At 37.4% G+C, this 27,834-nt stretch overlaps 1 protein-coding gene across 5 annotated transcripts; it reads right to left on the minus strand.

Annotated features, from left to right (window-relative positions):
- Nucleotides 1-1,480: 1,480 nt before the first annotated feature.
- On the minus strand, nucleotides 1,481-27,583 carry LOC126830215 (adhesion G-protein coupled receptor G6). Of its 5 annotated transcripts, none has more exons than XM_050560555.2 (15): nucleotides 27,515-27,583; nucleotides 23,608-23,937; nucleotides 20,106-20,426; nucleotides 17,608-17,721; nucleotides 16,556-16,683; nucleotides 15,236-15,379; nucleotides 14,417-14,511; nucleotides 11,240-11,523; nucleotides 10,562-10,740; nucleotides 9,132-9,243; nucleotides 8,401-8,528; nucleotides 7,196-7,458; nucleotides 6,772-6,841; nucleotides 3,829-4,016; nucleotides 1,481-3,007 (listed from the first exon to the last, which is right to left on the minus strand). In XM_050560555.2, the coding sequence occupies exons 9-15, from the start codon at nucleotides 10,597-10,599 to the stop codon at nucleotides 2,844-2,846; spliced, it is 963 nt and encodes a 320-aa protein (XP_050416512.2). In that variant the 5' UTR covers nucleotides 10,600-10,740; nucleotides 11,240-11,523; nucleotides 14,417-14,511; nucleotides 15,236-15,379; nucleotides 16,556-16,683; nucleotides 17,608-17,721; nucleotides 20,106-20,426; nucleotides 23,608-23,937; nucleotides 27,515-27,583; the 3' UTR covers nucleotides 1,481-2,843. The 5 variants fall into 5 exon arrangements, with proteins under 5 accessions (XP_050416512.2, XP_050416510.2, XP_050416511.2 ...); XM_050560553.2 differs by having other exon boundaries at nucleotides 9,132-9,299; nucleotides 27,515-27,577; XM_050560554.2 differs by lacking the exons at nucleotides 20,106-20,426; nucleotides 23,608-23,937; nucleotides 27,515-27,583 and having other exon boundaries at nucleotides 9,132-9,299; nucleotides 17,608-19,542.
- Nucleotides 27,584-27,834: the final 251 nt, after the last annotated feature.

The raw sequence follows: 27,834 nt of genomic DNA on the forward strand, positions 1-27,834 counted from the left end.
ACTTGTGCTCTTTTATTCGTACATCAAGTGGGCGCTTCGTTTCCCCTACATTCTTTTCGTTGCAGGAGCATGTTATCTCGTAAATACATCCTTTGGGCTGTGGGGGGTTGGTTTGTGTTGGTCTACCAATGGCTTGCAGTAACTTCTGTATGGTTTTGCCGCTAGAGAAAATCACGTTTATGCCCACTTCTTGTTTCATCAACCTTCTGATCTGGTAAGAGATTTTGCCGTGAAACGGGATGGTTATTCCGATGCCGGAGTGGTCAGTATTTGGCGTTCTTGGCTTATGTTGGGTCTCTATGGTGGTGGTGATGACATCATTAACCAGTATTAACCAATTTGGTGGGGTAACTGTTATTGTTTATGAAAACGTGCCTTAATAATGCTCTAATTCCGCGGGTAAACTTTCTTCATCACATATCTTGGTGGCGCGTCTGGTTAGAATGGTGATGATGGATTTCTTTATTTGATGTGAATGATTTGAATTATAGTGAATGTGTTGATCAGTGTGAGTTGGTTTCCTATAAACAGCAGTGGAGAATTTGTTATCAGATTAAGTCACTAAGACATCAAGAAATGGGAGACTGTCATCCGTTTCTGTTTCCATTGTGAATTTTATCCCCGTTTGTCGACTGTTGAGATGTTGGTGTAGCGTATCTGGGTTGTCGTTTTGATTGAGGACCACAAATGCATTATCGACTTGGAGATACCAACAAGAGGGGTTTGATGGGGAAAGTCTGTAAGGCATCAGTTTCAAACCTGGTCATGAATACTTCGGACACTAGTGGCGAAAGTGAGTTACCCATAGGCAGGCCATGTATTTATTGATAATATTCTTCATCCTATCTAAAGTAAGTGGCAGTTATACAGAGAAGTAACAGTTGAATGATATTATAAGTGGTTAGGTTGGTGTCCAGTGGGGTCTCTAATTCATTGATTTTCTTTTTAAGTATTTGGAGTGTCTGAGCTGTGGGGATATTAGTGAACAGGTCTACTACATCATAGGAAAGAATGGTGCCGATTGATGGGACGGATGGGAGGCTACAGTGTTATTGTATCGTCGATATCTTGCCTCAGAGTGAAGTACTTTTACTGAAATTTTTAACATATTCCCTTTACATTATCTAGTTTGTAGCTATTATAGCGAGAACTGTATCTTGTCTTCCATAATGCCAATTTAATTAAAAGTTAAATAATCAATCTAAGTCTATGGTAGCGATGAGCGTCTATTGATAACCCCCGCCCCCACCCCTCTACACACACACTTACACTGCTAAAGATACGAATTATTGAAATAGAATTGAGTCATATGTTAGTCCCAACATGGCCAAGTTTGTGTCAGGTGAACGACTTATTTAAGACCATTAAACGCTTTTAAAATAATTCATTTTATTGTAGTGCCGATTAATATCGTCAATCACGAACCTCGGCTAAAGTAAGCAAAGGTTATTCTGCTCTTTAAGAATGAGAGAAGGCCAAATTATACTAAATGCGTATTTATTATCAACAGTTTTATTAATTATAATATATAAATATAATATATTATTGAAGATCAGGTAGATAGGTAATTATATACATATATATGTATGTTTAATGAGAAAGGTGTAACAACTCGCTATCCCCGGAATGTTGATTAGACGGTTTTGTAATCTTAGATCAATTAAACTCGAATATCGACGAGAATACCTTCGGCGATTGAACTAGACTACAATCACATACTACAACATCAAATTACCAAGTATAAGTTTAGTAATAACAAACATAATAATACTGGTAATGATTTTCATAATACAATTAAATATAAATGAATTAGAAATATACACATTTTTTACATAAACCATTCAGTAAATGGACATGAATATGGTTATCTACCCTTATAATAACAAACGAGAAACGAAATGAAATGAAATGAAATAGGGTTTAACGTCCTACTGTTCTGCTCCTAACCTGGGCTAATGAAGACGGGCATACGCCACACAGTGTGCTATGAGGGAAATTTTGCCCGGACAGCGGCACTACGGCCTACTCTTATATCGAATTCCAACTGCCAAGGGATCTTTTACGTGCACGCCAATGTGTACACGGGACCTCGGTTTTTCGTCCCATTCGAACGACTAGACAGCTTTCCCTGTCAGCCCCTCCGTCCTCCATCACTGACAAGGGAGAACCACGCCGGAAAATCTGGATGAACCTTCGCCGCCAATGCAGGGATCGAAACGAGAAACGAAGGTCGTTTCATTATTAACAAAAGCATGACAAAAACAAAATAAAAATCAGGATAAAAGGTATACATAATAACATAAGATCAAGCAAAATAATATAGTGATATAAATTTACATTTTTATTCCTGTATCGAGGTGATTAACAATATTATATTCCCGTATCTAAGATAGACTACTGTTGGATTATTATGATACTTATACTGTATCTATGATAGCCTACTGTTGGATTATAAGAATCTTATACTGTATCTACTATAGCTTACTGTTGGATTATTATGATATTTATACTGTGTTCCTGTATCTACTGTTGTCAATACTCATGGATTTAGGTGCTTGGATCTACGATTTGGATGATAAAAAATTATACTGAATTTATGAGTTGTGATGATAAATTATATTACATCCATGGATCAAAGAATATATCCAATTGGATTTATGGATTTATTAATATTTCACTTGAATCGTTTGATTAATTTTAGTGGATTTGATTTCATTATATTGTTATCTGTTAAATATAGCTGTTTTGGTAATTGACAACATTTGTCTGATATCAGTAAAATTGAAATCATCCCTATAAGGCCGTACTGGAACTGGTGGCCTTTGAAGATTTTGATGTTATACTCATCGGTAGTAAAGTTGTTTCCAGAAATCTCTGACTTGTTTATCTCTGGCAGTGAAAAGGATAAATATAAGGAAACCCTGTAGAGAGTTGAGTATTGTGAAGACATACTGAAACGCCACACGAGCATCTGATATTGCCAGAAATCCAAAAATCCAGGTTAATCCTAAAATATAACAGATGTTATCGTAGATACTGATCGGTATTATCAACCTCAATGATGATCGACTTCAAACCCCTCGAACGAACGAGCGAAAGATATTCATGATATTAACCTTGATACTTAAATATAACAGTTGTTGTTCAATGGAAGTAGTTTGAATGCAAAAACTTCCCGCCCGTACATACAACCACACTCTTTAAATATCGGCGGATCTGGTCATATGCATGTTCCCTTAAGCAGTCTAAGTTTGTGAGACAATTTAATTAACCAGGGCACTGTAAAATTCATTAATCCCCTCAAGGGTATCAGCTCTACCTTGTTTTACTGTCACAGATGGACAAACATGAGGGATTTTGCACGCAGTAACACATGTTTTATGGATTGGGACAAGACAGAATAAATATTTTAAACCTAAACGTTGCCCGACAATGTCAGGTAAAGTGAACATGATTATTAAACACCAGACCCTGTTATCGCAATAAAATCATTGGCAAACAATTTCAGATAAACTCCTAATCTTTTAACTCCGCTTGATTTTGTTTTAAACCAAGTAACACTTATGTTGTTTCTGATATTGACCAAACAACATCTAGCCTTCTTTCTGGCATTACCAAAAAAACCTGACTTTGTTTTTGATATTAACCAAATAAAATGGACTTTGTTTTTAATATTAACCAAAAAAACCCATCAAGCCGTGTTCCAGATTTTAACCAAATAACACCTGGCCTTGTTTTTAATATCAACAACAAAAATGATTGACTTTGTTTTTAAATTTGGCTTTATTTTTGTTTCTGTCATCTACTGGTTTCTGAATTTCAACTCACCTAAAAGAATGAAAGAGCAGAACGAGGCTCTGATGTTTGTAACTGAGTGTTGAAGGACTGTTGTGTTGAGATTTTGTCTGCTACAGATACTGCGCGTGACCAAAATATGGATGATACTATTAGTCAATATAATCAAACCAAGAGGTAGAGCAAAACCATAATACAATCCTTGTAGTCCCATCCAACAACTGGAATATAAGGGGAGGTCATTCACATATATTATTATTTCAAGACCTAAGCTGGTGTTAAAACCAAGAATTAGTCGTCCGGATTGGACCAAATAAAACGAGGTCCTATGCACACTGTATGCCCGTCTTCATTATCCCAGTCGAAGCAAAAAAGTACGACGTTAAACTCTATTTTATATATACTGAGCGCCATGGAAAACGCAAATATTTCCCAGATATTTTATTACAAGGTGGTTTTGTATGTATAATATTATGGGATACTATGAACTATTGTTTCACACAATGCTCCCAAACGCAAAAAATATCGGCCCGTGTGCACACAAAAAAATTGCACGAGATGCACATGAAAAACTTAATATTCACGTGCAGCATTTTGTATGAGCCCTTTAAAAGCATGTTTTCAACTTAATGTGCAGTACATGAACTGTGAAACGTCAATCTGTCGTAATTTGTTGTTGGACGTGTGAAGGATTCGAGCTAGAGATGCCGAGACTTACTGAAAATCAACGGAATGAAGCCATGGGAAAGTCCAGGGCTGGCATGTCTACACGTGCTATTGCCAGACACTTCAATTGTCATCAGTCTACTATTGTAAGGTTGGTGGAACGTATTCGAGTTACTGGATCAACACGTGACCGTCAACGTCCTGGTCCACAACGCGTTACAACCCAGGCTCAAGACCGCTACATCCGGGTCACTCATCTGCGTGTCAGATTCCGCCCAGCTACTCGAACAGGTGCAGCAGTCGTCGGAAGACAAGGACCAGTAAGTGCCAACACCGTAAGACGTCGTCTAAGGGCAGTAGGACTCCGTGCACGACGACCTTATGTTGGAGCTATCCTCAGGGATCATCACAGTCAGCGGCGTTTGATATGGGCTCAAAGACACCAGACATGGAGAAGAGTAGACTGGCAAAGTGTGCTCTTTGGTGATGAGAGTCGCTTTCATCTTTATCTGGACATGGCACCGATAGAACATGTCTGGGATGAGATTGGACGCCGCCTGTATCGGAGACCACAGATGCACACCACCAATGGAACAATAATTACATGCGACGTCCGTGGAGGACACACGCGCTACTGACATCTGTGTCGTACTTTTGGTTTTGACCCCTCTGACTTTGTACCGTTGATTACAGATTAAACATCCATAAGTGTAAAAATGTGTTGTTATTGATGTGTTCCCATTTGAATATTGTTCACAATAAGAAGCAAAATAAATAAGATATATTTACAGGATCATTTTGTTCTACGAAAAACTAAGTGATGCGTTTTCCATGGCGCTCAGTATATATACACACACTGTACTTCTTATTTAAAGATGTTTCTATTACGAGTTCTTATTTTGACTTCAAATATACTCTTTAAAAAAAGTAGGGGATATTGAAATACAAATACCTATGCAGGTTGTGATATGATAAATAGTCATGGACAATTGACATGCTTTGAGAGTATGTTCACAGATGAAGAACTTATCGCCCCAACAGAACCACTGAGCTGCATGTGCGACACGCAATAGCGCCATACACGTGGGAGGGGTTCATTGTCAAATTTGACACTTCAAGGAAGGGTTGATGAAAAAGGCCGCTTGCTGAGTTATCCTATCCATGTTTGCTTTCCTATCGGTTCTTGCATAAGATTTACTGTTTAGCGTATCTTTATTTTAGTGTGTTACGTTTACTTTGATCGGGAGACGTGTTCGTCGACGTCAACGTCAACCGACAACACTGCAAGAATTGGCCTTGGCACTGCAAGATGAGTGGGTCAGATTGCTCCAAATCGTGATTGGACGGTTGATTAGGAGCATGCCGCGACGAATTGCTGAATGTCTGAGGATTGGTCGAGCAATTACTCATTATTAAGACAAAAATCAAAAACGTCCAGTGAAATAGGACCGTCAGATAAGCCGCCCATATGAACTGTTTAAGTTCATGTGTAGGCAATTGGCCTGTTATTAACATACACTGGTTACCTCTAATAATAATAGGGGGGGGGGGGTGTTATTCAATAAATATTCTGGAAGCCAAGCGGTACGGTGCTTAAAATATGTGGAGGGGTGATTTCGAACAAAAAAGAAACCACAAACAACATATTTGGCATGTGTTGAAGTATGGATCAATTCAAATATGATTACATAATATCATTATTTTGGCAAAGTTAAGCTATCCCGGACTGAATTCAAATCACCCATCGTTACATCTGTTTTACATCTGAGATTGCTTAGGCAGGCCTTCAAATTGGCCACATAAATAGATGCTGGCAAATTTTTATTGTCCTTTAATAAACGGAAAATTTTACTTTGTTTAGCTACTGATATGGTGTATCTCGAGCATATCTTACTTCGTTCGACAAACAGACGCATTTGCTTGTCCTCCTATGTCTAATCACTTTTCACATTTTTTCCTTTGTGAAAGGACTACCGTTTATTTCAGTTTAATCAAATGATTGTTTCGCCTTTTGTCAAGGAATAAGATTGCTATTTCCTTGAGTTAGACCTTGTTGCTGCAAAAGCTTCTGTTTCTTGTCCTACGTTTTCTTTACTGCAGGAATTTCATACTTAGCGATATTACTATATCCTCGGAAGGTACCATACCAGAACATTGTCATTCGATCAAGTCCTGGGATCTGTCTTGCAATTGCACAGTGGATGCACATTTCAAATTTTTAGCGCCTCATTGCAATATCTGATTACACAGATCTAGCTCAATATAAATACTTACTATGTTACACAGCTCTACATCAATATAAATACTTACTACGATTCCCCACCGTTATACAGCTCTACATCAATGGCTAGCATGATCACAACTGGTAAAACTGGTAAACCTGCCATAAATAAATATATTTATATTATTATAGTTGAATGTGTCGTTAGATTTGTACACAATTTATTTATAATGTTGAACTACTGGAGATATCTTTAGATTGTTTCACAATTTATTGATAATGTTGGACTAATGGAGATATCTTTAGATTGTTTCACAAATTAATGACAATGTTATGGACTACTAAAACTGTGAAGTTTGTCCGCATGTTTGCCAAGTCGTTTTTGTTTGTCTGTAATGCGTCATTCGGTACTTACTATTTCGATCACTACATAATTTATATTAGAGTTTGTTTAAATTCGAGATTCAATTTTTGTCACCAAAGATACATAGTTCATTGATTATGTTTTCTTACCCCAGGCTAGAATTGCCGCCTTAAGCACAAAATTGCTGACATAGGTTCCCAAAACTCTTACAAACATAAAATATAAAAGGATGCCTTCCACTAACATCCACATGAAGGATGCCAAGATGAAATAATGTAGCAAGACAGCTACAACAATACAGCCAACGTGATCACCAGTCTGCTTGGTTCCCGCCAGAAATACGATCCACGAAAACAACATGGCTAGTGCCAAATTAAACATTATGTGCTGTGGTCGACGTTCTCGTAGTTTTCTGGAAGAAATAGAGGGATAACAGACACGATAAAATACTCCCAAACCTCGTACCAATCTCGGTCCAGATAATAACTTCAGGAACAATTAGTCGGCCTTGCAACACAGGGTTTGTTTAATAAAATCTACCCTGATCAAACTGTTTCACCTGAGAATACAAGAATACTGTAGTCTATTGTTTTATATACATCTTGTGACCAATTATTATAGAACATCAATGTTGCTAATTCGTTCAGTGTATGGAAATTAACAAATTAATCAACATAGAATTTGTGTAACGCAAACAATAATTCATACTAAGATCCTTAGAAATGGGGTTTAATGTCCACTCGACACAAACTTATTTCAATAATTCGCTTACGCGTAGGGGTCTTTAGCAGTTGGAGGAACCCTGAGGACCCGGAGAAAACCTACGAGGTTGGACAGGCGACTGAGGAATCGAAACCACGCCACTTGACACAATGACAGACCTTATGATACAGCGCGCACACGCTAACCATTCGGTCCCCCCTCCCTAGGATTCGTATGGGGTAAGCAAATCTTGAATATATTATGGTGTCTGATAATTGAGTGCTTTTAATGTCAATAATAGAAATTTGAATACGTTATGTAACAATGTGACATATTTAACAGTAATTTTATCGAGATTTTCCGGCGTGGTTCCCCCTTGTCAGTGATGCAGGACGGAGGGCCTGACAAGGACAACTGTCTAGTCGTTCGGGTGGGACGAAAAACCGAGGTCAGTGTACATATTGGCGTGTACGTAAAAGATTCCTTGACAGATGGAATTCGATATAAGAGTAGGCCGTAGTGCCGTTGTCTGGGCAAAATTACCCTCATAGCACACTGTATGAAGTTCGGAGCAGAACAGTAGGACGTTAAACCCCATTTTATTTCTTTATGTGTTTCTCAATAGATACAGGGGAGATTAAAATAAACATACTTAAAGATCAGAAACATTAAAACTGTTAATCCTAATCCAATTATAGAAAGGCTTAATCCAATATAGGTAATAATAGATAGAGCTTGCTGATGACTTGGTTCTACCAAATAGTCCTGACCATAAAAATCCTGAAAGAAAGTCAAAATAATATGTAAATTAATATTGGCCTGTAATTGAAAATTTGAAAATACATTTCGAGATTGGGAGATTCTAATTTATAGCCTTCGACTGATCATAAAATAGATTCAAACGGGCTTTACAAATAAGTATTAGTGTACCGAGCATGACGTCATCATAGCAATCTTGGAATTATAACGTCATATGAAAACTCGAACAATTGTCCAAGCAGAACGAATGCCAAGTTACCACGATCACACTTCAATTATCTTAGCATCGCTCTGAATTAGAACAACAAGATGACCAACAAGATATCAGGCGAAGTACAAATGTAACAATACCAATATCGTACAGTAGTATGACAATTTTAAAAATACAGATATCGTACACGACAATAAATGTATGAGCGCTAATATAACGTGATACAACTGCATGCAACCATAATAGCAACGAACGGAATTATTATGTAATTTGCGTTTATAATTCTACGTTTCTATCTTTCTTTTCGAAGCATACCCTGCCTGGGCACTGCTCTGGATATTTAAATTGCGATTTTCAATTAATAAATCCTTTAAAATAACGATAATAAACGATACTATTTAAAACTATCGTACCATAAGAAGAGCAAAGTTTGTTAAATGGTCACAAACACAGACGTCTCGTTCTTCTGTTGTGTTCACATAACGACAACCGTCATTCGACCATCCACCACGCGCATTATTTAAACTAAAATCCCAAAATACACAATGACTGTATTTCTCTCGATATTTATCTTGTAAAACCTCGAATAAAAAACAAAAAACAGCATCGTGTATAGACAACAATATTACAGGTTACAATTCACAGTAGCTTCGGTAAGTATAATAAATCATCGGATGTATACACGTGACACCACTTCACATACCAATAAACTATAACACATAATTATATATAGACAAAATGAAATGAAAAAGTGTTTAACGTCCTACTGATCTGCTCCTATACTGGGCTAATGAAATCGGGCATACGCCATACAGTGTGCTATGAGGGACATTTTGACAGGGCAGTGGCACTATGGACTACTTTTATATCGAATTCCAACAGCCATGGGATCTTTTACGTGCACGACAATGTATACACAGGACCTCGGTTTTTCGTCCCATCCGAACGACTAGACAGCTGTCCTTGTCAGGCCCTTCGTCTTGCACCACTGACAAGGGGAAACTAAGTCGGAAAATCCCGATTAACTTTCTCGAGTTGTATTATCTTAATACGTAAATAATAACTAAGAAAAGTGAGTAGTTGGTATTCACAGAATAGCGGTGTCTTGTTTGACATTTGTTAAAACCGTGTCATGTAGACATAATTCACACACAAGTCAAATCTTATATAATGAACGGACATTTTCATTTACTGCTAATTGGAAACTACTAATTCCCCATTAAACAGAAAATCTGCCTATTGTAGATCTTTCATTAGGCCTGAAATGTTACCTAAATTTTCAATTAGACATTAATTAACTTATCCAGACCATAATCAACTCTCGATGTCATCGCTAGCCTGTGATATTTACTGGATTTGAATCTGATTTGCTGCCAAGCGGTCATTGGTGATTTAATCCCAAAATGAATAATCGAGACTGTTTTTTTTATCATACCGACTTTAGTAATGATGATCTAAGTTTAAACTATTATAGTGAGAACTAACAACTCTTTATCTAATCTCCCATAGTGCCCTTTAAGAAAACACCCCAGCGTTGTAATACAAACGTATAACATAGACGTTAGATATTAGAAGTGTTATATGGTGTTATAGAACAAGTCGTAATAGTAACTATTGGGTATTCCAAAACGAGTATAATAATATATTGGCTTTTGAATGATAGACGTAAAACTACTTATTGCTAACGTGGGTAATAGTTTTATCTTGGAGTTTAGGACGTGTTATTAGTGTTCTAGAACGAGGAAGCTATCCATCAAATTGTAATGATAATCTAACCCTGGGCTTCAGAAGCCGGCAATAACGTCTGAACAATGACCAATATATTATATTTTTTAAAACTTACATTTTGTGGAAAGAAAACTGTGGTAACGAATGAACCATTTAAATTTACAACAGGTTTTCTATCTATAGTTAATGTAGCTGATATAACTTTACTATTAACTGTACCATTATTATCAGTGATAAAAAGATTACTGGAATTTAACACACGCATAGATAATCGTATATCACTTGTATTCTTCTCTGGAATAAATAAAACAAGAATAAAAATGGCAATGTGAATAAAACCAATCAATTAATAATGGCCTCAATAGATAAGAATATTATTATATGATTAAACCTTGACACCCAATCTGATTAAAACACAGATCCAATTTCGTTTCGTTTTTATAGTTCAAAATTTTGATTTTACTTGTCTTTACTACACTTGGATCTGGAAGCGTTGTTATTTAACTCGTGTTCTGCTTGAAATGAGGGGTCAGCCAATCAAAAAAATAGATACAAAAAAATACATGGGGCGGCCGCTAATTGGTTAATCGAATGACTGACGTAATCGGGTCAAATGTCGCTTGCTTAGTACCTGACGTCATAGAACGTGAACTCCCACTATAACTTGTTAGATCTACATGTAGTGTAGGCCATCGAAAGTATAAAAAACGAAACGAAATATAGATCTATATTTTAATTAGATTGCCTTGACACCACGTCTCTACTTTGACCAAAAAAAAAATAGAAATCATACCTGATATTGTTCTTCTAACAAATTGTTTATTTAACAGAATCCCAGCAGTCGTTGTTTTGTAAATAAGTTCAGTGTTTTCGTACAACGACGATAGGGTACTGTTTTCAAGTAACTCTATTGGATCAGAATCCTCACCATTAACCGACAGGCCAATTACAGGGTTTCTCATTAGTTTGGTCAGATTCCAAACTTCTACTACTGTTTTATTGGTTACTAATCTAAAATGACCATCGTCGTCATCTGTGGGAATTCTCAGTTCGAGTTCATCTAAGCTAGCAATCAATCTGAAATACAGAGAAACAGCAGTATTAGTATATTTATAACGCACACTGTTTAAAGGTCTTACTCGATATTACCCACAGTCTCCAACATTATAAACACCTTATAATTGTCCATTCCAACAAAAAAAGTGAGTTTGCTAGATTACCGTGCAAATATGGGCTCCTGGTAACAGTACTTATAGCACAGAGAACAGTTTTAGAACCAGTACACGCCAGCTCAATTTGTACTGTAGTGACTTGATGGACACAGCTCAAAAAATACATATGCAGGTTGTTATATGATAAATAGTCATGGACACTTGACATGCTGTGAGAGTATGTTCACAGATGAAGAAATTATCGCCCCAACAGAACCACTGAGCTGCATGTGCGACACGCAATAGCGCCATACACGTGGGAGGGGTTCGTTGTCAAATTTGACACTTCAAGGAAGGGTTGATGAAAACTGCAACTTGCTGGTTTATCCTATCCATGTTTGCTTTCCTATCGGTTCTTGGTTACGATTAACTGTTTAGCTTATCTTTGCTTTATTGTGTTACGTTTAAATTGATCGGGAGACGTGTTCGTCGACGTCAACGCCAACCGACAACACTGCAAGAATTGGCTGTGGCACTGCAAGAGGAGTGGGTCAGATTACCAAATCATTATTGGACGGTTGATTAGGAGCATGCCACGACGAATTGCTGGATGTCTGAGGATTGGTGGAGCAGTTACTCATTATTAAGACAAAAATCAAAAACGTCCATTTTCACTTTTGACAGTGTATCTCTTTGCGAGTGAAATGGGGCCGTCAGATAAGCCGCCCATATGAACTGTTAATGTTCATGTGTAGGCAATTGGCCTGTTATTAACATACACTGGTTACCTCTAATAAAAACAGCAGTGCATTTCCGCAGTTTTGTATTGTTTCTCAATATCCCCTAAATTTTTTGAAGAGTATATTTCTACGCCGTCATCCGCGAATGAAATGCGAAAGTTATGTTTCGTCTTTCTCTCCGTTTCCCTTCTTCCTCTTTTGTATGGCGATTTTCGTTGACTTGTTGGTGTAGAATCGAAGAAAAGGGTTTGAAAATACATTTTCTGCCAGGTTTTGGTGAATATTCATGATTTTGAGATGGAAGGATACGAGAGTTGGTTAGGTTGAAATGTAGGGCGGAAAATTGCAAGTTTACTGGCCTTTACTTCCAACTGGTCAAGTTTTCCCCATACGTGATTTTGAGCAAGAATTTGCTACATGTTGCTCCATCTGTGGCAGAAAGCCTTCTACCCAATGAAAATTTGAGAAAATGTTAAAGCCGGTCTAAGAGACGAGAATTAACATTAAAGTCAATGGGGAAATCATTAGTGATCTGTGACCTTATGAAATGCCAATCGAACTTCCGATGTAGACTGGGCTAACCATCCATGAACGACTGCTATTCAATTTGGACGACGAACAAGACTGATTAATATGTTTTTACTTATATTTTCCTGTCTCAAAGTCCAGCTTAGGCATGGGCCTGAGGGGCCCAGGCCCAGTCCGCCGCGGTTTATGGGACCCGCGATTCATGACAAAAAGAGAATAAATTCAAATTCCAGATGAAAGTTTCACGGTAATCGATCTAGCGGCGCGAGGGCGGTGACTGTGCTATCCCTCAACCTTCTCTGTGAAGTGCCACTCTTTGATCGGTGTAGGCTTCTAGCGGCGCGATGGGCGAAGACTGGGTGAGTCTGCAATCCCTCAACCTTCTCTGTGATTAGCAGCCATCCCATAGGCCCCCACTGCAGTCACGGTCACGCACACAACAAACAACATTACTCACATAATTAGGACAGTACGTGTGATACCAGGATGCAAGTATGGTGTCACCTAGCGCTATGTGCGTTAGTCCTACTGGCTATTGAAAATGAACATCTCCCAACACTGGACGATGAGATGATAATCGATGAGCTCAACATGTAACAACTCAATCCGGTGATTTCACTTGTTATAACAGTTCCCCGTCATTCTATATATCATTTCCGGGCATTGTAAGCCATTCGGAACTGAACAGATTTCGTATGTGATCAGTAATTATGTAATTATTATTGCATTACAGACCGTTTAATTGTCTGTTACGCATACGTGCCATTCAAAAGGATATGAAATAATATTTTCGTCGCGTTAGGGGCCCCGCGATTCTAGTCAGGTCCAGAGCCCCGCTCCGGTTAAGCTGGGCTTTGTCCTGTCTACAAATACCTGTTATTCTTGGTGTTTAACGTCCGCTTCCACGTTATCATATTTTTATTGTTGTTATCTAAGCGCACGCGGCGGGGGCTTTCCTGTGGGAGAAAACCGGAGTAACCCCACGACGTTGAGAAGGCGCCCCTATCTCCAAGCCACATCCGTTGACACCGGCAATCGAAATCACTACCGCAAGCTAGAGGTGACCGGTACGCTAGAGGTCGAAGCGTGCGACTCTACGCCACTAGTCCATCCCAAGTCCCCTGACCCCTGTCCGTTTGTTTGTTCCTGAGAGTGATATAGCAGGTAAGAGAGACCCCTATCCAGATTAACTCCCAATTTATACGATTTTAATAGAGAATCGACTATTTTGATTAATCGACAAGGAGGAAACCTAGTAGAAGAAAAAAAAAGCAGTCACTCATAATTACTATCTGTTCATTGTATGAGATTATTATGTTGAATCGTATTCATAAAAAACATGATAATAATTTAGCGAGGTTTGGTGCAGTGGAAAGTACCATAATTAACTGGAGTTCTCATAATAAATCTGGTGTTTCGAAAGGCGACACACTAGTATAGATCAAAAACGTAACCTCTAGGTTAGTGTGCCACCCGTCATCTTACCCCCCGAGCCACCGCAGCTCTTAGAAGCATCAGTGTTCATAATATATACTCAATAATTTCATTTACTTGTTTGAAATGTTGACATCCTCATTTGCTTCTGTGACAACTTTTTCTTTACTATTTTGTATGTTGTTGATGGTGTTGATGAAATTAGTGGCGTCCTAGAAGAAAATAGTTCGTATTGACCTAGCAGAACATATACAATTATTTCTCATACCCAGTGACCACAGTACAGATAAAAGTAATAAAGTTTTAATGTCTTATACTGAGAAATGTTTATCAGTCTACACTACTATCAAATTCCAATCTGATTAAAACACATATCCATATTTCGTTTCGTTTTGTTATACTTTCAATGAAGATCTGACAAATCGTGTCAGAGGTCGTACGAGCAGCTTTTGACCCTATGACGTCATACATTGATTAATCACTCAGCGCTGACGTTTCTAGTGGTTTACCCACACTTCCGTGCATGGTACGTTAAGAAGTCGCCGTAACAGACCGTTTCATTGGCTTATCCCCTAACGTCAACCAACATGCCGGTAATATAACAACTCTTCCAGATCCTAGTGTAGTAAAGACAAGTAAATTTTGAACTATAAAAAACGAAACGAAATAGGATCTGTGTTTTAATCAGATTAATCAAATTCCTCATGGTAATTCTGTGTAATCTGCTACGAATATACACGCGGGATCAGGGATTTCATTCCTTGCAAAAAGGAGGCAGCATGTATTCGTTTTAATAGCGTTTGAATAAAATGTAGAATCACCAAAAGGTGGTAATTATAGTCAGTTTTAAAAACAAATAAATTGTTTTGCACAAAATAGCCATATTTTATTTTCATTGCAAGTCATTAATATTATAAGAGAATGATGTGAACTCACCTGTTGTGTAATATTATCTGTTTTAGAAATACCGTCTAATATAATCGTAGTGTAAATCACATCTAGAGGTGTCAATTCATCAGGTACAGACGTCAAAAATTTGACTTTTACAAGATTTTCCTTTACATTATCTGTTAAGTTACTCTGAAATTTGTAAAAAATAAAGTATCATACTATCATTATATCCCACACAAGAGAGAGGTGGCATCGTGTATTCTAAACAGACAAGAAGTGGTATCAGGAGGTCTATGAAGAACAACCATGCGACCATGCATAATACGTGATATCCAATGAAACGTGGTGGCATGTGTTTTGGAACGTACAACCACGTGGTTCAATGTTGTAGCGAGTGTGCTAGAACGTTCAACCATGTGGGTCAGTGTTATAGCAAGTGAGCTAGAACGTACAACCACGTGGGTCAGTGTTGTAGCGAGTGTGCTAGAACGTACAACCATGTATGCCAGGTAAGGAGTGGTATCATGTGATCTACAGAATACCAACTAGAAATAGGGGGTTGAGTGGCCGAATGATTAAGGGGCGCGTTGTATCATAGGGTCTGTCATTGAGTCAAGTGGCGTGGTTTTGATTCCCCGCTTGTACGTGTCAAGGAGTAAGGTCAAGTGTCCAGCCTCGTCGGTTTTCACCTCGCACTGCCAAAGACCCCTAAATAACATTGAACAATATGTTACTCCCGAAATGACCCAGTTTGTGTCAAGTAAACGTTAAACTCCCCCCCCCTCTCTCCCTCTCTACCTCCTCTTTGCCCATCTCTCTTCTCGCTCTCTCTCTCTCTCTCTCTCTCCATCTCTAACTGGAAATGTTTAAGTAATGTAAACTACTCAAATGAAAATGATCTTTATGCGACACATGTTATATTATAATTGATGTATATTTATATCATATGTATTGTTTATGTTTACTGTGTGTAGACTCAACGTTTAAGAAATACTATCTTATTTTGAGCGGACTCAACGTTGATAAACTCCAATTCACATAATAATTAATGAATTTTCGACAACGGCGATTTAGTTTAAAACATGTTCCGTGACTTTAAACTGAAAATGAATAAAAACATCTTTTGGATACTCTCCACAAAGTGATTGCGGGGGGGGGGGGGGGTAATATACGCCAAAACGAATCCCATTTCCTGTATGTGTTCAATTAAATAATAACTCACTTTATTATCGGCGGGTAATATACGCCAAAACGAATCCCATTTCCTGTATGTGTTCAATTAAATAATAACTCACTTTATTATCGGCGGACGACATGTAATGCTATTTTGTCTAAATCTAATTATAGACAAATATGATACTTTACCCGGGCTATTTCTGACAAATTGGTCGTAACCCCTGACATCAATGAATCTTGGACATTACAATTTTCATTAAAGATCATCTTACTCCAAACGGCGTCAAAACATTTTATTACACCTATAGGAGCGCCATCTGAAAACAAAACATATATTGCCTTAAACTCCAAGCTGGTTTCATAAAGATATAACCGATCAGGGGCGTACATATCGATTTTGTGCTGGGAGTGACATGGCATGCTCTCCGTGAGAAATCTTTGAATCGAGAGTCCCTGAAATTTACATGAGTAAAATTGAGTCCTACGCATGAGAATTGGTGTTATTTATTACGAACTTTGCAAGAACATAATCCGTGAAACAATGACAACTTATGAAAGTGATAATATTTACTTCATTTACATGCATATATATTGTGGTGAATATACATACATTAGCAAAAATATGATTATGTCCTCATATTTTCATCAAGCGTCGAATTTGACCACCGATCGGTGAGGTCATGCTCACGCAAGACTCCTGTCAAAAGTTACAACCTAGTAACTCACCTTTTTTTTTTTTTATCAAAACTGAGTTAGGACCAAATTTGTAGTTACTATGGTATGTGCTTCGAGTTGTCGTACTAGATATTCCAATCTTTTGATTTTGTAAGCAGTTACGCCCATGACACAACCTAGCAACTTCCTTCATTTGTCTAGTATGCCACAGAAAAAAAACCTAGTAACTCAGCAGTCAACTCAATGCATAAGCTGGGGTTTAATATTCATTCATTACGTTTTCCTTGTTTTCTCAAAATAAGAAAAAACGTGAGTTACTAGGTGTTGCCTTTTGACGGGAGAAGAGCCAATAGTTCATTGAGGCGTTCCTGTTTCATTACTGAACGCATAACAGTTTTAACTAATTTGAGCTTTGAAAAACCGGCACGTATTGTGATATTCAATCAAAGCAAATACTTATACACATACTTATATTTTTTTATTGACCCGAATAATCACGCTTTCTTTAATCCTCTCCCAAGATTCTATAATACAGATCGAGTCTCAAATTATCTTTTATTACTCACCGACAAAACAAATGTCCTCTGTTTCCCATGTCTGTCCATGAATTGTTTCTGGTATTCTGTATTCCACGTTCACACCAGTATAATTACTGGTTATAATCTCCTCTGGACAATTATCTAACAATAAACAGAGTATACTTATCAACAATAATAATCACCGTTTATTAATTCTGACAACAATGCCGGTTAAAGGCAACTATAGTGTCGTGTCACATAATATGGTTAATCCAAGTTACTAGTCTAGGACAATCGACCATCTGCACCACCAGTCATTGCCCTGACAGGCCCTCCATCCTGCACCACCAGACAGGCCCTCCACCCTGCACTACCAGTCACTGCCCTTGACAGGCCCTCCAACCTGCACCACCAGACACTACCCTTGAAGGGTGCTCCATCCTGCAACGTTCCGGAAGCAAACCCGACACTATATTAAAAGGGGGTACAATAAGTGCAACAACCCTGGCATTATAAGCTGGCATTGGCGCCGCTGAAGCGTTCTTGAAGAAATTCGATGAACATTCTTAGCAAGGACAGATACGATTTCCGTTGCCAAAGGGGGAGAATCTGACCAAGGGAGATAATATTTAGGGCAACGCCACATGAACATGAATTAAAATCCCCAGATGGAATTATTGAGCCAGTTTTAATTTATGCTCTAGTGCGTTTCCGGAGTACGGTATTTTAATTTAACTTCTATCGACCATTGACCATTCGACCCGCGTGAGTGAGCAGACCGAGTCTCCCTGTGTGACAGTATTGGTTCTTTAATCAAGTTCTGGATGACAAGACTAGTTTAGCATCTTATAATACTTTTATTCTTCTTCTAACATATTATGTACAAAACTAATAAGACTCCGTAATTAGCTTGTTTTGAGGGAGCCATGTCCTAGCTTGGCATAAATGTGCCAACTCCAATACGCTCTTCCTCATTCCGTCTCGTCCCGTGCCTAGGCGCACATGGCCTACGCTCTCGTGTCCTGGTCGGACCTGACTGTCGATTCGTTTGTTATCTGGGTTTATAAACCCTTCCAAACAAAAGATCTTATTAGGCATCTGGCTAATGTATCATATCAGGTTTAACATTCAGTACAGTTTGATTATCAGACAAAGAAAGTTTAAATAAAACATGCCAGCAAGTTAAGGTTACATAATCGTTACATAACCACACAGGGATGCTACCAAGAACTCCAGGGATGTCGATAGCGAACAGGTGCCAAGTTGGCAGGAAGTGTCTATAACATCAGATAATCGGTGATTATGTAACACCTGTCAAAGAGAAACGAAGGAATGACAGAAAATAGAGGAGATCTTTTTGTACAAGACATACAGAGATCTCACTTTTTTCTCGCCTGTCCCTTTCTCACCGGACAACAACTCCAAGACCCAATGGATACGGTAGAGCGATGTCGACCGAGGAAACTCGACGCGATTCACAGCTCGTGGCGGTCGTCGGTACAGAGATTTATTTCTCTGCCCGTCTGGCCGACCTGAAACATGAGAACCCAGTTTGGCACGTGTGCTCTCGGTGTTCTCTGGCTCTCCCAGTTTTTCTGCACACCTAGCGAAGAAACTTCCGACCGACCATCACGCTGGCCACGGGGTCTTCCGGGATTATGCAACGTAAGACGCCGGTGGAGTTCATAATTAGGTACCCCGCCCGATTGCAACTCCCACATGCCTAAGTTTTTCCTGCATGTAATGCATTGCTCGCCTTTGTGCTTATTGGTATCAAAGACAACAATTTATTTCCAGAATTACAAGTACTGATATTACGATCATCTAGCACAAGAAATAAAAACAATTCAACGACATTTTTGTAAATGTGTTCCGGAGATCTTCATTCTTTCTAAGATATCTATCAAGAGTTATTTCCCTTTACACCAAATATTCAAATTAATTGGTCTATTTTGCAAAAAACATTATTGAATTGAATTGATTTTGTGTTCCCGGCCTTTTTCAAATATTATCATAAGTTTGCCTGGCTCACAATATATCAAAATAGACATGGGTGAAAATTACCCAAAACAAATTATGTTAAAAATGTCTTGGGTTGAAATTAAAAATGACTTGGGTGATAAACTGTTATCTATAGTGAGTAGGGTAATACTTACAATAAACTGTTTTCTATAGTGAGTAGAATAATACTTACAATAAACTGTTATCTATAGTGAGCAGGGTAATACTTACAATAAACTGTTTTCTGAAGTTTTTTGCAAACAAAATACGTTGCCTCATTAAATAAAGTTATTATTATTATTATTGTTATGGCACCAAGTTTTGTAATATTACAAGACTCGTCGCTATTACCAAACACGTAACAATGTCTTTACCATAATTTTACGACATAGCTTTGATAGTTAGCCAAGAATACAATGTAGAAACAGGGAAAACAAACTGTGTATTGTTTACTGTCTGTTATTTGGAACAGGGAATTGTTGTGCTCCATTTCAATATTTCAATGTTAGTAGACTGGTGTATAATTATTATAAACATCAACTTACAATAAACAGGAAGAGTTACAGTTGGACTGGTGCCAATATTAAAGGTATCTCCACAGGTCCAGTTACCAGTATCAGTTGATGTAACATTAGTTATATTAAGATACAGTTGTTTGTTGTTACCATTGATACAACCACATGTATATCTGGTATCAGATGAAGAGGGCTCTTGACAGGAAATTAATACTACCTCACAGACTGATTCACTGCCCTTGTTAAACCCTATTTCTATAGGTATATTACCAACAGATACCTGACATGTAAATCTATAATCTTCTCCTCTAATACCATATGGTGCTGATCCTGATAAACTGTATTTTTGAGCTAATAAAAATAACAGAAGAATGTTAACTGTTTATGGTATTGAAATTATTGACCTTTGTACATTTGACCTGGAAGGTGCAATTGATGGATCTAAATCAATTGGATGACCAAACTGCACATGTTTTTTTAGTTCATGATTTCCCAGACTATGAATGAATTGATCCACAACATGACCATAACCAAAATCGGCTACCGATTCGTCACGATACCTCCGTCTTATTTCGGTATTCCACCCTATATGATGCTAACTTGTCGCTAGGGCCGAACCTACGGTTTAATAACCGTGTTCATTCTAAATATGACTGTGTTTAGTGTGGTTGTATTTCTCCTAACAATATTCTAGCCACCCCACTGAGACACATTACAAGTTGCTGGGCCTGTTCAAGAACGGACCACTACTTCCAGATGACCAAGTGTTCAAAATGTACGCGATACTCGACCCATTCAGTGCTTTGTCCATCGAATTTATCGGGCTCTTTCTCCTTTCTTAGAATTTGTCTCTGTGTCTAAGGTAAAGAAGTTTGTTGCCCAGTAATGATAGATACGGTGCGCGTAAAGGGCGTAATAACAGGCAGTGTGAAGTTAGCTCGATTTTCGTTTTTCGTTTTTCGTTTTTCGATATTGGTGAATAACGAAAAACAACTAGCTCGTTTTTCGATATTGGCGAATGTCGAAAAACGAGCCACTCGTTTTTGGATATTCAAACTTGAAAATCAAAAAAGCAGATTTGATGGATGTATATCTACAGAATGTCTCCAAAACACATTTGATTAAATAAGTTTTCAAAAAAGAAATAAAGATATCATAAATGAGAATGCCCGAGCAGTGGATTCACATAAAACTGACATTTCTCCTTGTTTTTGATATTGGCGATATTCAAACCTGAATCTCAAAAAAGTAGATTTAATTGATGTACATCGACAGAATGTCTCCAAAACACATTTGATTAAATCAGTTTTGTAAAACGAACTAAATATATCGTAATAGAGGATGCCTGAGCAGTGTATTCACATAAAAACTGCTCTTTCTCCTTGTTTTTTGATATTGGCGAATCTCGAAAAACGAGCTACTCGTTTTTCGATATTCAAACTTGAATCTCAAAAAAGCAGATTTGATGGTTGTATATCTACAAAATTTCTCCAAAACACATTTGATTAAATACGTTTTCTAAAACGAACTAAAAAGATCATAAATGAGGCTGTCTGAGCAGTGGATTCACATAAAACTGATATTTCTCCTTGTTTTTTGATATTGGCGAATCTCGAAAAACGAGCTACTCTTTTTTCAATATTCAAACTTGAATCTCAAAAAAGCAGATTTAATGGATGTACATCGATAGAATGTATCCAAAACACATTTTATTAAATACGTTTTCTAAAACGAACTAAAAATATCATAAATGAGGATGCCTGAGCAGTGGATTCACATAAAACTGATATTTCTCCTTGTTTTTTGATATTGGCGAATCTCGAAAAACGAGCTACTCGTTTTTCGATATTCAAACTTGAATCTCAAAAAAATAAATTTAATGGATGTACATCGACAGAATGTCTCCAAAACACATTTCATTAAATCAGTTTTGTAAAACGAACTAAATATATCGTAATAGAGGATGCCTGGGCAGTGTATTCACATAAAAACTGCTCTTTTTCCTTGTTTTTTTGATATTGGCGATATTCAAACTTGAATCTCAAAAAAGCAGATTTGATGGTTGTATATCTACAGAATTTCTCCAAAACACATTTGATTAAATACATTTTCTAAAACGAACTAAAGATATCATAAATGAGGATGCCTGAACAGTAGATTCACATAAAACTGATATTTCTCCTTGTTTTTTGATATTGGCGAATCTCGAAAAACGAGCTACTTTTTTTAGATTCAAGTTTGAATATCGAAAGCTCGTTTTTCGAGATTCGCCAATATCAAAAACAAGGAGAAATATCAGTTTTATGGGAATCCACTGGTAGCTGTCCAAATGACGATAGTGGGCAAACACTACTTTCTACCCCACCAAGGGCTCCAAGTTCCGGTTGCTGGGCACACCCTGAGAATACTTGGGTTTTGGTGTACCCCCCCCCCCCGATCTAGGGGTGTAAATGGGACCTCATATCCTGACTCAAAATAAGAAGTCTCCGAGACGCGTGTAGAAGGTATGGGCCCACTGTAAATAATAGTTTGCCGGGGTTCATGATATTCTACTCCTGAGGTAAATTTCAAAGCTCAGTTTTAGAGCATTATACAAGCCAGCAGCTAGTGTTTAATTGGTTAAGTTAGCTCTATTAGTGAGCCTTACATAACCAAGGGACTAGAGAGAGAATTTCCTAAAATACCGCGCTTATATACCATCTGCATGCACGTGCAGAATTAACAGCGACACCAAGGAGAAAAATTATACTGATTGGCCCTACAAAAGAAAGTTTGTATAGAATTCCAAATAATTCCGAAGACTATTCCGTCGTTTTCCGTGGTTCGAGGAGTCGAACCGGAAGTGTTATTTGTAAACACGTTAATGCTCATCTACTGGAACAAACCATAACCACAATAACTTAAATTAATAATAAATCACTTAATTCGTACTTAATGAAATGTGACAACATATTACAAATCAACCAAAGTGTATATGCAGGTAACAAACTAGTTAATTAATTAGATATAAGGTAGAACAATGATTATTTCTAAATTAAACAATGAATACTCCAACTTTGACCAAACACAGACTTGCGTACCAGTCTCCCAAAAAAAGACATTTGACTCACCATTCTAATATTATACATTTATATTTAATCTACGGTAGTTACATTATTATCGCGGATTGTTTATTTTTTCTTAATTTCCTATTTTCGAGTCAATTTTGGCTTGTATATCGTGGTGTCGCCTCACAGTTTGTCATAACTTCGACTTTTCGACTTCCGCGATCAGAAGGGAATAATGTTAGTTCTAGGCTTCCATACCAAACACGTAACAGTGTCTTTACGAGAATTGTAATAGCCAATTAGGTAACTGTTACTAAAAGGTTGGGACATAGCTTTACTAGTTATCCAACAATGCGATGTGGAAACAGAGAAAAAACCCTGTTTATTGTTAACTTTCGGTTATTTGAAACCATTTCAAGATTGTCAATGAGAGTAGACTGTTGTATATTATATATATATATATATCATTTTAAACATCAACTTACAATAAATCGGAAGAGTAACAGGCAGACTTGCAACACCATTATACAATTTACCACCACATGTCCAGTTAAGAGCATGATATGATTGAATATCTGTCATATTAAGATAGAGTTTTCTGTTGTTACCATTGATACAACCACATGTATAATGTCTGATATTATGTGATTGTGATTCACATGTAGTTGGGGATACTTTACAGGCTACAGCTGCGCCATCATCCCTGAAAAACCGTACTTCTTCAGGTATATTATAACCAGATACCTGACATGTAAATCTATAATCTTCTCCTATAATACCATATGGTGCTGATCCTGATAAACTGTATTCTGCACCTAATAAAAATAACAGAAGAATCAGGGGCGGATCGAGAGGGTGGGCTGGGATGGGGAGAGGGGTAGTACACTTTTAATGCTCTGTCCTTTATCATCAGATGGTGGGATATGGGGGTGCATTCAAAGCATGCGATAATGGTGTAGGCATATGTGATATCTCAATTAATGTTTTGCGTTACAAAGTGATCATACCTAACCCTTATCCCGCAAAAGATACACTGCCCCATGAACCTCCTGCGAAAATTCATGGATCTGCCCCTGGGAATGTTAACTGTTTATGGTATTGACATTAATGACCTTTGTAAATTTGGAAAGAAGAACGAGGGAGCATGCTTTATTTATTAGTGCCTATCTGTATCAAAAGACAAATTGTCAGGGGCTGAAACATACATCACATCTGTCTTAAGTTTCTTCCGTAGTTTATAAAGATTGTCACAATGTCAATTGTTAAGTGAGAGCTAGAGCTAATGAGACACTACCGGCCTACAAATAACAATCGGAAATCGCTAAAAGGCTCCTTACAGCTAACACAACATAAAATGAACTGAGTTATTGTATTCATATTCTTATTATGATATTGAGGGCGTGATATAAGAGCAGACAGCCTGCTTTATTTGTGAATCCAATGCAGTCATACGTTTGATTTGTAAACACAGAATTACTGGCTCTACTTAAAAGACTCTATTTGCCGTGAACTAAATTAATTCGAAGGTTTTAAACCCAAACCGAAAAATTATTTATATTTTGTTTTGCAAATACAATGATATAACCGAGCGGAATCCCTCAACCGTATTCCATCACCCGGAATCGAAATGGAGTTAGCAAACATATTCCTGGCACCAATAAAAAAAATATTATTATATACTCTTCAAAAAAAGTAGGAGATATTCAGAAACAATACAAAATTGCGGAAATGCACTGCTGTTTTTATTAGAGGTAACCAGTGTATGTTAATAACAGATCAATTGCCTACACATGAACATAAACAGTTCATAATATGTGCGGCTTATTTGACGGCCCCATTTCACTCACAGAGAGATACATTGTCAAAAGTGATTTTTGTCTTGATAATGAGTAAATGCTCCACCAATGCTCAGACATTCAGCAATTCGTCGTGGTTTGCTCCTAATCAACCGTTCAATCACAATTTGGGGCAATCTGACCCACTCCTCTTGCACTGCCACGGCCAATTCTTGCAGTGTTGTCGGTTGAGTTGACGTTGACGAACACGTCTCCCGATCATGTCCCAGGCATGCTCTATAGGGGAAGGTCAGGACCCATGGCTGGCCAAGGCAAATGGACAATATGGTAGCGCTGGAGGTAGTCATTCACGACACGAGCGCGTTGGGCACGTGCATTATCATCTTGAAAGATGAAAAGTCAACCTGCACGTTAAGTAAAGGGCAGAACTATCGGTCCCAGGATGTGTTCACGGTAGTACACACCTGTGACCCTTCCTTGAACAATATGCAAGTCCGTTCTGCCAGTCATGGTGATTCCTCCCCACACCATAACAGACCCACGCCGAATCTGTCATGCTGTCTTACATTAATGTAAGCATGACGCACATTTACACGCCTCTAAACGCGAGCACGCCTATCGGTGAAATCCAGAGGAAATCTACACCATTGACGCCTGTTTGCCATGTGCTGGCGAGTTAATGGAGGCACAACACGCGGTCGTCGCGCATGCAAATGGGCTGCATGTAGCCGATTTATAATCGTTTGGGGTGTAACTCGAATTCCTGTAACCTGATACAAGTTTACAGAAAGCTGATTGGTTTTTTGTTCTCGATCCTGGGCTTATGTAGTGGCTCTAAGACGATCTGGACGAGGTCTATCATCAACATTGTGTGTTTATTGGTACCGGTTCTCAAGTCTGCTGATCACAGACTGCGACACATAAAGCATGTTGGCTACTGCTCGCTGTGTAGAACTCATTTGAAGCATGTGAATATCACGTAGACGTTCATCATGTTGAAGATGTCTCATTGCAAATTAAACGTAACACACTGAAGCAAAGATACGCTAAACAGTAAATCTTACGCAAGAACCGATAGGAAAGCAAACATGGATAGGATAAACCAGCACGCGGCAGTCTTCATCAACCCTTCCTTGAAGTGTCAAATTTGACAATGAACTTGTTCTGTTGAGGCGATAAGTTCTTCATCTGTGAACATGCTCTCAAAGCATGTCAAGTGTCCCTGACTATTTATAATATCACAACCGGCATAGGTATTTGCATTTCAATATCCCCTACTTTTTTGAAGAGTATAATTATCACGATAATAATTGTTACCTTTATATTAGAAAATAACATATTAATGGAAAGTATATATAAATGACAAAAAAGCGCCTAAACTCTATTACCGTAAAATATTAAAATGTCACACACTAGTCTTTCTGAGCACGCATAAAAGGGATTTTATACAACCCAATTACACACTTAAAAATTTGTATAAAAGTATATTGTCGTCCTTGATTCTTTTGAAGAATATTGAAAAGAATTACTGAAATCAGCATTTTTATATGATTTCAAAGTTTGACACTTTTTTTAAAAAAAAATTTTTTATGACATCGTTTTATAGAACAGCTGGCTCTTAATATCCAAATTCTAATATCGCCGATCAATTGCTAATAGTAAATGGTTTTAAAATATATAAAATTAATGACAATCGAATAAGAATTGTAGAAGGGATAGATTTTAAAGAATTACTTCCGTCTTTTTTCAAAAATGGCGGCACTTCCGGTGAACTTTAAATTATCTAGATTACTCTAAAAGTTGACAGTTGACTCCAGTTGACAGATATTTTTAAATCTTAAAGAAAAGGAATTATTAAAGTTCGTCAAAAAGTCGCTATGTTGCACAGAACCCTTGTTAACAAACTGAATTTGGTGAAATGACTTAGTAAATCGTTCAGCATCAACACTGTACCCGATTTCATAGTTTGACACCTTTTTTCTTAAGAAAATTATGACGGCACTTTAAAAAAATCCTAGGTCAAATTTCAAATTCCGTTGATCGTGTGCTAATAGTGATTGGTTTCCAAAAATATAAAGCTCGTGAAAATTGAAAAAGAATTGTACTAGGACAAGATAGGTTTTTAAGAATTACTTCAGTTTTCAAAATGGTGGCAATTAAAGAAGGTTTAAATCTATCCTCGTTTTCAGAATGGAGATAATCGACAAAATTGTTCTTATTAAACCCATTTGTAACTGATTCTGAAAGTTTCAAGTCGAAATCTTCAAAAATAAAAGAAATGTGCACAGTTTTCAATTTTGGGTTTAAGATTAGGTCATACCGATACGTCGTAGAGGCCAGACAATGTATGAAATTAAAACATGTTAATCAGAAACAGCTAATAATTGGCGAAAACCGCATTCAAATTGATTGAAAAATAAAAAACGTTTCCTTTGATATCAAATATTTTCTTCTATGGCGTTATTTTCAGAAACGTTTTTAAAGTTTTATTTATTCATTGAACTGTTCATAACAATCATTTGCAGATGGTATAGAGAATGTTCTTTTTCCTAAAAAAAAAACTTGCAAAAAATCTAACAATCAGTTGCTACTTTACCTGTTATATAATGAAACTTTAGAAACAGTATAATCGCAACCATACACATGGTAGACATTTTACTGGTTTGTTTATCAGAGTGTTTAATATTATTTATATACTAGGGAAGTTTTAATGGGTGTTTCTTGACTGATAAGACAAAGGAAATGATTCAATTAGTTATATAGTATTGTATGTTTATATGTATGTATATATGCAACTAAATGACGTGTTATTGTATCCTATATACTTATAGATATATATTGAATAGTTTCAGGGTCCATTTGTGATAGAAAATTAGACCTATTTAAGCTATATAGCTTGCTCAAATATTTCTGAAA

This window comes from Patella vulgata, chromosome 8 (assembly GCF_932274485.2).
Source record: "Patella vulgata chromosome 8, xgPatVulg1.2, whole genome shotgun sequence".
Classification (NCBI taxonomy): domain Eukaryota; kingdom Metazoa; phylum Mollusca; class Gastropoda; family Patellidae; genus Patella; species Patella vulgata.

Coding starts and splice junctions, on each gene's coding strand:
- LOC126830215 (XM_050560553.2), bottom strand. CDS start 27,572: ATGTCTACCATGTGTATGGTTGCGATTATACTGTTTCTAAAGTTTCAT. Junction 15,380..16,555: donor ATTTGTCAGAAATAGCCCGG/GTAAAGTATCAT, acceptor TACAAATTTCAG/AGTAACTTAACAGATAATGT. Junction 9,300..10,561: donor CAGTTTTCTTTCCACAAAAT/GTAAGTTTTAAA, acceptor TTTTTATTCGAG/GTTTTACAAGATAAATATCG.